The sequence below is a fragment of the Balaenoptera borealis genome (assembly GCF_965194805.1).
Source record: "Balaenoptera borealis genome assembly, chromosome: 10".
NCBI classification, from domain to species: Eukaryota; Metazoa; Chordata; class Mammalia; order Artiodactyla; family Balaenopteridae; genus Balaenoptera; species Balaenoptera borealis.
The window spans coordinates 105681651-105693265 of NC_138874.1; the positions used below are offsets into that span (position 1 = coordinate 105681651).

Below are 11615 nucleotides of genomic sequence, written 5' to 3' on the forward strand. Positions count from 1 at the left end.
ATTTGCTACTTACCTCCCTCCCTCCAGCATTTTGATGTAGCTGGAGTCAGTCTTACGACCTCTGATTTGTGGAGGAGGGATCTGTGTTTCACAGAGACCAGGTGATTTTCCAAAGGTCACACCGCTGGCTTATGGCAGAGCTATGACTTGAATTTCTTCTGCTTACCACCTGGACCAGGTGCACCGGGGGTTTGAATAATGGGTGTTTCTAGGAAGAGTGATGCTAATAGCAAAGAACCAGCGCGTCATGGGGCACTTGCCCAGCCAGCGCATGGACAAGGTCCAGGGACTGGGACAGACAGATTCACGGGAGCTCGACCGCTAGGGACAAGGCTTTTACGTGACTCGAGATGTCCTCAGCCAAAAGGACAGCTGGGCAGGAGTGGGGGCCAAGAACGCTAAGTCCTCATTACTGCTCAGCCTCCTGGCTGTGGAAGAAGGATCAGGGCCCCAGGAGTCCCCGAGCTGGGTTCCAGAGCCTTCCCGGCTGTGTGCCCTGGGCCAGGAAACACCCCACCTCTAAGCCTCAGCTGAAAAGAGGAGCTCGGACCCAGATCAGGGGTCTTCTAACTGTAATCCTGGGGAGGCCACCCCCCATGCACCTCTCCAGGTACCTCAGTCATTGAAGAGGCTCTGTTTTTTGTTTTTAATTCTTCAGACTTAATTGGAAGGATTCTGATGCCAACATTTTTCTGAACAACTGACCAAAATGATCTTGCATGTTTCACTCTCATCTGCTCCTGAGTTTCCACCCCTGGGTCATGGTACTTCCCCATCCCACACTGACATTAACCAGCCCTTGGGGGACAGCCCTGGATGCTACCCCCGCCTTGTCCCCTCTGCTTCATTCTACCCATCCCGCTGCCTCAGTTTCCCTTTTAGCCCCTGGTACCATCCTGCCCCCTCTCAGTTGCCTGGTCTCCTCACTGGCCTCAGCCCTGCACTCAGCCCTCCACGCAGTTGTGTTCACTGCCAGCGGGAGAAAGCCCAAGACATCAGGCTTTCCAGGCCCTTCGGTCCTGCCCTCTCCTCTGTGTCTAACTCAGGGGACGGTTTCCAGGTTTCTGAACTCTGCTTTCTCTCATGCATCGGGATACAAGATTCCCTGTGCCCGGAGCTCTCTTTCTGGCCCTTGTCATCTTGGAGCTACTGGACTCATCCTGAAGACTCAGCTCAATTGTCATGTCCACAGTGAAGCCTCCTGCAAGCACCCACCCCAGCCGATGAGTCACTTCTGTGTCCCTGCAGCTGCTGCTAAGATCTGTCACATCAATCCTCCCAGGCCTGGTTCCCCACTCAACCCCAGGCTTCTCAGGGTCTGAGATTTAAAACTTCACCCCAATCACAGATGTTCGGTGTTTCTAGCAAACCTGAGCTCAGCAAATGCTTGTTGAATGAACAGATGAGTTTCCTCTGCAGCCGGGCCCTGTGCCAGGTATGGGGGGCTTGCACCTCACCATTTGGACCCTGTGAACCTGTAGATCCTACCATGTCGACCCCTAGAATTCTCTGACTGCAGCTTTATGAGCACAAACTTTAAAAAAATACAGAATTATACAAAATCAGATGTATTTACAACTGACAGATTAGACACACTCTGTCAAGCCAGTTTAGTGGATTGATTACTTTTCTATAGAATATGGTTAAACGGGTCCTGATTTTTGTCCGTTTTTATCAGTATTGATTCTTTTCCAGGTAGATTTTATAATGAATATTTGCTTCACTGACCAATTTTTTTGTCCCTCATCAGGTTTTACAAATTATAGCATTTTCTGTTGTAATTTTCTTTTGTGGGTGTTATTTTTACCCAATCCAGGTTTTCTGGAACAAATTTTGTGGTAGACTTAAGAAACTTAATTAGCTTTTTATTTTTTAGAAGCAGTTTTAGGTTCATAGCAAAAACTGAATGGAAAGTACCGAGAGTTCTCAGATACTCCCGTCCCCATACCTGCAAGCCTCCTTCTCTATGGCTGTCCCCCACCACAGTGGCACATTTGTCACAACTGATGAACCTACATTGACACATCATCACCCTAAGTCCAGAGTTCACATTAGGGCTCACTCTTGGCGGTATACATTCTGTGGGTTTGGACAAATGTAGAACGACGTGTATCCGCCATGATAGTACCATACGGAATAGTTTCACGGCCCTAAAAATCCTCTCGGCTCTGTGTATTCATCCCTCCCTCCTCCCTAACTCTTGTGATAAAAATATGATCAGAATGATTTCAGTCTTTTGTTAATTCCAACTGTAAAATAAATTTTAACATGTTCAATTTGAACTATACTCAGTTATATTTTGTGTAAGTTACTTTTACAGGTAACAATTGATTAAAAATTAATCTGTATTTATTTTTCAGGTTATTTATGTGAAAATTGTGAGGAACTTCTGTTGGATATTCCAGGCTTCTTCTAGGGACAAAGAGTAGCCAGGTGAAAATGGAGAAGTCAGACTGTCCCTTCTCAGACCCTACTGTGGCTCTCTTTACTCTGAACAAAAGCTGGTCTCGGACTTCCCTGGTGACGCAGTGGTTAAGAATCCGCCTGCCAATGCAGGGGACACGGGTTCGAGCCCTGGTCCGGGAAGATCCCACATGCCGCGCAGAGCAACTAAGCCCATGTGCCACAACTACTGAGCCTGCGCTCTAGAGCCCGCGAGCCACAACTACTAAGCCCAGGTGACACAACTACTAAAGCCCACGTGCCTAGAGCCCGTGCTCTGCAACAAGAGAAGCCACCGCAATGAGAAGCCCGTGTACTGCAACAAAGAGTAGCCCCCGCTTGCCACAGCTAGAGAAAGCCCACGCGCAGCAACAAAGACCCAATGCAGCCAAATAAAACAAACAAATAAATAAATAAATCAAAAAACCAAAAAACTAAAAAAACCCCAAAATGGCCTGGTCTCTATCCCAGCAACTTAGAGAGCTTCAGTCTCTGGTCAAGGTCACGGAGCTTGTGTTGAGGACAGAATCAGGACCCAAACCCAGCCAGCCTGACTCCAAAGCTGATGTTCTTTCATTGAGCGCCTGCCTTGTCCTGCGACTGTCCCAGGTGACGACCAGGTTTTGTAGAGTCCCTTGGTGGAGGGTGTCCATCAGGTTTCAATGAAAGATCGTGGATCAGATCAGACCAACCCTGGGTTGGGAGACTGGGGAGGGTAATGAAAGCCTGTTGGAAGCAGGATATTGCCTTCTAGACCCAGTACTCCAATCAACATTGGGTATGACCTCATGCAAGCCATTTACCTTCTCTGACTCCTGGTTTTCTTATTTGTAGGATTCATTCATCCAACAAATATTTGTTGGACACATATGACATGCTAGATGCCAGACAGTGCCATAGGTACCAAGGATACAGCCACAAATAAAACAAAGTTCCTGACCCCATGGAGTTGACTCTGAACTAGATGGTCTCTAAACCCTCTAAACTCCATGATGCTATGGGGGGGTGGGGGGGCATTTTGTAGGGATACAGAATCAGTTCAAGGCCAGTTCTGATCCGAGGGTAGTTGATCATTGGGCAGGAGAAGACAGGCTGCCCACTGTAAAACAGTCAGAGACACAAATTGCCTCTAATGACATCAAGGACCTGCGTAATTTGGCCCCTCTTGTCCTCTCTGGCATCCTTGCAGGCCAGTTTTCCTTCAACTCACCAGCCGAATCCTTTCCAGCCTACCTTAGGCTGGATCCCCCAGAAGCAGCCTCTGAGGTTAGTAATTTGAGTGCAAGCAGTTGATTTGGGAGGTGATCCTAGAAAGCAACGGTCGTAGAGTGGGGCAGTAAGGCAGGGAAGGAAAGGAAAGGAAGCCAAGTGTGTCCCATTACAGCAGGTTATTGCTGAGAGCAATTGGAACTCAGTCCTGATGGAGAATTCTAGGGGTGAGAATTCTAGGGGTAAACGCTAGGGCATTTACCCATCAACTCCTATTGAGCATTGGCTGAGGGTTGCTCCTAGAGGTATTAACTTCCTGGCATTTCCGGTCTGTTCAAGGCACCATCCAACAGAGAGCCCTCAGGCAGAGACTCTTGGGGGCTTGCAGTAGGGCACTGTGTGTGCTGAAAAGGTAAGTGCTGATATGGAATATGGGGGGGGCTGCTATAAGGCCTCAGGGCCTTTGCACTTACTGTTCCTTTGATTGGAGCAAACTTCTCCCCAGGTCTTTGAAGAACTGGCATCTTATCCTTCAGCTCTCAGCCCAGAGTCTTTTCCTCTGACAGATCCTCTGTGAATTAGCTCCCCCCCCATCCCGGTACTCTCCATCATATCTTCTCGTTTATTTCTTTCATAGCGCATGTCACAATCAGAAATCAGCTTCTGTGTTTGTTTGCAGGCACTTCTGTATCTCTAGTGCCTAGAGAAGCATCTGGCTCATAGTTGCACTTCCAGAACTATTTTCTGCACACACATGTGCCATGTCATCCACACCCAGCTAAATACCAACATGCCTTCCACTCCCACTCCCAGACTTGCGACCAGAGAATGGAATAAAGATTGAGTTTGGGTTATGGGGACACGAAGACACTGCTCAGGTTTTCATGTACATTGGCTAGACGTCTGCTCATCAGAAAAGTCTGAAGCCTGTATTGTGCTTTGGGAGATCGATGGTAGTAACACTCCAGCAGGGTAAGGGAGGCAATGACCGATACTGATGAAAATAGTGGAGTCTGCAAGTTCCCCGAATGACTGGATATTTTTACTTCTGATGTAAAGTACGGATCCCTTCTAACAGCCTACTTGTAGGTATTAAATGGACAAGAGCCCAGTGAATGTCCTTCAAGATAAATTTCATGTCATCTTTTCTTGTTCAAAGAGGTTTATTCCATCCCTTCAAAAATCTGTAGGGTATCCTGCTTCTGTTTTTTAAAAACTATATTTAGTTTGCTTTGAAGATGAATAAAACTGAGATGCTATTATGTTCCTTTCCTACTTTGCAGCATCCAGAAATTCCTTTGCTATTAGTACTCTAGAGAAACAGATTTCTTTGATTTTTTTTTCCAGTTTAGAAGATCAAAAGCTGCCAGAAACTGTTTCAGAAGAAAAATAAATCTCTGAGAAGTTGGATTTGAAATTCTGAGAGGCCAGTGCCTGTGTCCACTGTGTCAGGAGCCATGTGATGAGAGTGGCTCTAATTGTGGCATCTGCCCCCTTGTGCCTCTCCGCCTCTCCTAGGGAAGCCCCGCCTTAGCCTCGACCTTCTGCTTTCTCTTGTGAAATCATAGAATATTGGGCTTAAAATTAAATTTATTGTAAATCTGAGCAGGCGGAATCATTTCCCAAAGAGAGTGATTAAAATAAATGACTCTCAGTCTTTGGAAAAACCCACTGTTTCTTGGAGATGAGGACTCAGATTATGGAAAGTTTTGAATGAAAGATTCAATTTTCTTTTGGGTCTGAACATACACTTCACATCTGTATTTCATCATCCGTTTTCTATCATAAAGGTAGTGCCTGAGGGACTTCCCTGGTGGTACAGTGGTTAAGACTCCATGCTCCCAATGCAGGGGGTCTGGGTTCAATGCCTGGTCAGGGAACTAGATCTCACATGCATGCCACAACTAAGAGTTCACATGTTGCAACTAAGGAGCCTGCGAGCTGCAACTAAGGAGCCTGCCTGCTGCAACTAAGACCCGGCACAACCAAATAAATAAATAAATACTAAAAAAAAAGTGCCATTGATTAAAAAAAAAAAAAAAGTAGTGCCTTGACCAATTCCTTACGTTACTTCTCCTCTCTGCCCCGGGAAGGCTGAGGGTTTAGCAACCATCTCTCCGCACTTTCCTATGTGCCTTGGGACATTTGTGCTTTGGGCTGCCAAGAGGACTTGGGGATCTCAGAATGCTGGTGGATGGAATATTTGGGAAGAACAGAAAAATCTCAGAAACCCCATTGGTAGAGGTCAGATAACTGGTAGGAGATAGAAATCAAAGAAGGGGAGAAAGGTCCAATATCACCTGTGTTGATGCTCTGGGAGAAAACAATAGAGACTGGATTCAGAGAAGACAGCGACCACAGAATCTTGGTGACCACACACATTAGAGCTGAATCCTGAAGCTGGGTCTTTCCCTGGTTTCCCAACTCAGCTTCATCCTTGGATTACACATAAATATTAAAATGATAAAAGTCAGAACATACACAGCAAAGTGGACTAATGGCAAAAGAATTAGAAAATAAAAACAAAGGAAAAAAATTAACACCATCCACAATCCCACCCACTCTGCAAAATGAATGGTAACACTTTGGTATTATTTTATACTTTGGGTATGATATAATATGATATTGGTATATATACATTACACAGTAAGTATATAAACAGGTGTATGTACATATATACACATTTGAACAATAAATATGTACGCATACATAATTGTTTTGATAAGTAAACAAGCATATTATAGATGCCTGTTTTTGTGATTTGCTTTTTCTCCTGGTATGTTGTAAAGATCTTTCATGTCCATAAATACATATTTTCATCTATATAATTTTTAAGTTTTGGGGTAAATAATTTTAGACAGTGAAAAGTTTGCAGAATAGTACAGAGAGTTCCTGGAAGGCCTTTGCCAAGCTTCCCCTGATGTTAACATCTTGCACAACCATAACATGATGATCAAAACTCAAAAATTAATATTACTAAACTACGAGCCTTATTTGGACTTCTCCAGTCTTTCCTCTAATGTTCCTTTCTATTCCCAGATCCAGTTCAGGATTCCACAATAATCTTAGTTATATCTCTTAGTCTCCAATCTGTGACAGTTCTTCAGCTTCTTCTTGTTTTTTGTGACTTTGACCGTTTTGAAGAATACTGGTCAGTTATTTTGTAGGATGTCCCTCAATTTGGGTTTTTCTGATGTTTTCTTATGATTAGATTGAGGTTATACTTTTTTGGTAAGAACACCACACATGTCCGTTTCAGTGTATCATCAGGGGCTGCATGGTGTTGTTAACTGTTGATGTTAACCTTGATCAGTTTGTTAAAGTGATGTCTGCTGGATGTCCCTCCAGTGTAAAGTCATTATTTTTCCCTTTGTAATTAATAAATCTTGGGGAAGATACTTTGGGAGTGTGCAAATGTCCTTTTTTTGTTCAAATGTTAGTCTGCTGACTTTAGCATCCACCAGTGGATATAAATTGCAACAATTATTACTGTGATATTTTAATGGTGATTTTCTATTTGCTTCATTCCTTTATTAACTGGAATTCTTCAGTACAGAAGGGCAGCTTTTCCTCCCTCCCTCCCCCCTCCTTTCTTTCTTTCCTTCTTTCTTTCTCTCTCTCTTTCCTTCCTTCCTCTTTCTTTCTTTTTCTTTTCTTTTCTTCCTTCTTTTCTTCCTTCCTTCCTTCCTTTCTCTCTCTCTCTTTCTCTCTCTCTCTTTTCTTTCTTTCTTTCTTTCTTTCTTTCTTTCTTTCTTTCTTTCTTTCTTTTTCTTTCTTTCTTATTGATTGCTCACTTGCTTTATATTAGTATGGCTGCATAGATATTTGTTCTTCTCTATGGTTATAATCCAATGTTACCTTTATTGATTTTGTTGCTCAGGTTGTACCAGCTCTGAACTTTGGGAGCTCTTTCTGGTTGGTCCCTAAGCCTTTTCACCAGGTCCTCCACACCCCCACCCCACCACCTTCCCAACCTTCCTTTGAGCACTTTCTTACTTTTTGGCACCTGGAGATGCTTCATGTGTACACAAAGCATTGCGTATTTTCCTTGACCAATGTTGGAAGCAACCTCTTCTCCAAGGAGCCCTAGTTCCTTTTATTGGAGAATGGTATTTAGAAACCAGGATCTGGCTAGATGTCCTCATCACTACCGAGATGTTATTGCTTCTAAGCCCTTTCAGCAGACAAAACTTGGAAATACACACACACACATACACATACATACACGTACACTATTTGGTGCACACACACATATTTACCTTCATTTCTTAAAAAATCCCACAAGTTTATACTAATACCTCTTGTTCCAATGCAATACCACTAGTCTCATTCTAGCTTTCTCACTTTCCTTATTTATAACTTCCTCTGACATGAGAAACCCGGCCCTCATTGTCTACAGTATGTTGACTTAATCGTTCAACTAGTATATACACATAAAGCAGTTTCAGAATAGCTAACTCTTCCTGTAACAAAAATACAGTATTTGTGCACAGTTCTTTTGTCTTTAGCCTGAAAACATCCAGTCAACATTTTGTTTCACAAAGTAATTCAGGTTAGTTGTTTTTTCCTCACCCTCTTCAGTGTGTTAGTATGGTCCATTTGTAATACAGTCAGCTTCACTTGTTACACTAGGTCTTCCATTTGGGGTACCCTCTGCATCTTGATTTTTTTGAAGTTACACACAGTAGAATTCTCTCTTTGTGGGGTATGGTATTATGGCTTTTGACAAATTCATGGAGTTACATATCCATCATTCTAGTGCCGTAGAGAACAGGCCATCACCCCCAGCACTTCCTTCACGTGGTCCCTTTATAGGAAACCCACCAATTTGTTTCCATTTCTGTAGTTTTACTTTTTCCAGAATATCATATAAATGGAACCATACAATATGTCACCTTTGGGGTCTGACTTCCACCGCTTAGAAAGTGCATTTAAACTTCATACGTGTCGTTGTGTGCATCAACAGTTCATTTCTTTACATTGCTGCAGAGTATTCCATTTTATGGATGTACCACAGGTTGATTTTTCTTTTTCTATATGCTGGTTGAAATATATATGGGTTGTTTCCAGTTTTTGACAATTACAAATAAAACTGCTTTAAACATTTATGTACAGGGTTTTTTTTTTTGTGTGTGTGTGTGTATGTAAAACTTTATTTCTCTTGGATAAATACCTAGGTATGGGATTGCTCAGTCATGTGTTATGCGTATATTTAACTTTTGTAAGAAACTGTCAAACTGTTTTCCACGGTGGTTGTACCATTTTGAATTTCCAAGAGCAATGTATGAAATTTCCAGTTCTCTGCATCCTCACTTATGCTTGGTATTTTCAGTTTAAAATTTTAAACATTGTGGCCCTTCTACTAGATACATAAGTGGCACCTTATTGTGGTTTTAATTTGCATTTCCCTAGTGACTAGTGATGTTGAGCATCTTTTCATATACTTACTTGTCATTTGTATATCTTCTTTGGTGAGGCTTTTGTTTATATCTTTGCAATATAAATTTATATAATCTTTAAAACATCTTTTTGTCTATATCTTTCACCCCATTTTTAACTGGGTTGTTTGTTTTCTTATTGCTGAGTTTTGAGAACTCTTAACGTACTCTGGATACAAATCTTTTATCAGAAATGTGATTTGCAAATATTTTTTCCTACTCTGTGACCAGCATGTTAATTTTCTTAACAGTGTCTTCTGCAGAGCACAAGTTTTAAATTTTAATAAAGTTTTATTTATCATATTTTTTTCTTTTTTTTTTTTTTGTATTTTTAATGACTGAAACAAGACAGACCTAAAACCGCAGCTTCTGAAAGAACCATTTGTTCTTGCCGGTCTTGTACCTCTCCTCAAACTTGACCTTGGCCTCTCGTCGGGCCTTGCGTTTGAGAGCAGGGTCTCTGAAGACATCCTTGTTGACAACAGTTTTGTCCAAGGGGATATCCACAGAGTACCTTGTGGGCATGAGGTGATTATAATTATAAACTTTCACGAAAGACTTGATCTTTGACCTCTTGGCAATTTTCTTCTTGCCCATGGCAGCTGTCACTTTGCGGGGATAGCGATCAATTCCAGCCACCAGAGCATGGCTGTAGGGTCGGTCTGAGGTGCCATCATCAATGTTCTTCACGATGACCGCTTTGCGTCCGGAGTAGCGACCGGCCAGGACCAGCACCACCTTCCCGGGTTTCATGAACTTGCCCATTTCGGCAGCAACCTCCCCGGACTACAGCAGAGAAAGAAAAGCCATATTTTTTTCTTTTATGGATTGTGCTTTTGAGGTCATATCTAAGAAATATTTGTAAACCTTAGGTTACAATGATTTTTTTCCTGTATTCAACTAGACCGTTTTATAGCCTTATATTTAAATTTAGGTATATAATCCAATTAGGATTAATTTTTGTATAAAATGTAAGATTCAGAATGAGGGTTTTCTGTTTGTTTGTTTTTGCAGGCAGACAACCAATTTTTGTAGGCACCACTTGTTGAAGAGACTAGCCTTTCTAAATTGAATTGTCTCTGAACCTTTGTCAAAAGGCAGTTAACTATTTGTGGGGGTCTCTTTTTGGACTTTCTAATGTGTTAAATTGACATATGTGTCTGTCCTTTTGCCAATACCATGCTGTCCTCATTACTGTAGCTTGATAGTAAGTTAAAATTGGAGTATGAGTCCTCCAACTTTCTTCTTCTTATCAGGATTGTTTTGGATATTCTGTTATTTTACTTTTCCATATAACTTTTGGAAACAGATGTTGATATCTACAAAAAAGCTTGCTTCCATAATTCTCTGGCCATCCAGTGGTTAGGACTCTGCATTTCCACTGCAGGGAGTATGGATTTGATCCCTGGTTAGGGAACTAAGATCCCACAAACTTCACTGTGTGGGAAAAAAAAAAAAAGCTTGCCTGGGGTTTAGATTGGGATTGCATTAAATCTATAGATCAATCTGGAGAGAATCAATATCTTAACAATATTGAGTCTTCCAACGCATGGACATATCTTTCTCTATTTATTTAGGTCTTTTATTTTTTCATCAGTGTTTTATAGTTGTCAGCATACAGATCTGCAGATTTTTTGCTTGATTTATAGCTAAGCATATAATCCTTTTGTGCTACTAAAAATAGTACTGTTGTTAAAATTTTAAATTTTAATCATTCATTCCTAGTAGATAGAATTACAATTATTTAATTTTTGTGTGTTGATTTTTAAAAAATTCTGCAACTTTTAGTTCAAGGAGTTTTTGATTCAATATTTTGATGTTAAAGATGATGTTAGCTGTAGTTTCTGATAGTTTTTTTTGTAGATGCTCCTCTATTTTGAAGTTTCTGAGATTATTAAAGATCATGATTTGAGGTTGGATTTTTTCAAATGCCTTTTATGCATCTATTAAGATGATCAAATGGTGTCTCTTGTTTATTTATATGGCCATTTGCATCACTTGGATTTTGAATGTTGAATTCGCCTTGCATTCTTGGACTAAGCCTCACTTGGTTGGGGTATATCATTCTTTTTATATATTGCCAGAATCTGTTTGCTAATATTTTTTGAGGATTTTTGTGTCTATGCTCATGAAGGATATTGGATATTGGATAGCTGTTGTTTTCTTTACTTGTAATGTCTTTGTCTGGTTTTCATATTAAAGTAATACTGGCCTTTTAAATGAGTTTTCAATTTTTTGCTTGGTCAACTTAGCTAGAGGTTTATCAACTTTATTGATCTTTGCAAAGAATCAGCTTTTGGTTTCTCTGTTATTTTTCTGCTTTCAGTGTCAATAATTTCTCTTGTCATATTTATTATTTCCTTCCTTCTGATTGCTTCAGGTTTATTTTGTTCTTCTTTTTCTATTTTCTTAAGCTGGAGGCTCAGATTACTGACTTGAGACTTTTCTTCTTTGCAAATACAGGGAATTAATGCTATAATGTGCCCTGTAGGCACTGTTTTAGCTGTATCCCACCAATTTTGTTAT

The 11615-nt window shown here is 41.2% G+C and overlaps 1 protein-coding gene across 1 annotated transcript; it reads right to left on the bottom strand.

Annotated features, from left to right (window-relative positions):
• Positions 1-9392: 9392 nt before the first annotated feature.
• On the bottom strand, positions 9393-9895 carry LOC309635700 (large ribosomal subunit protein eL27). Its single transcript, XM_082407264.1, has one exon. It carries the CDS (start codon positions 9852-9854, stop codon positions 9444-9446), a length of 411 nt encoding a protein of 136 aa, XP_082263390.1. The 5' UTR covers positions 9855-9895; the 3' UTR covers positions 9393-9443.
• Positions 9896-11615: the final 1720 nt, after the last annotated feature.

Excerpts from the sequence above, each read along its gene's own strand:
- LOC309635700 (XM_082407264.1), bottom strand. The coding sequence starts at position 9,854 with ATGGGCAAGTTCATGAAACCCGGGAAGGTGGTGCTGGTCCTGGCCGGT.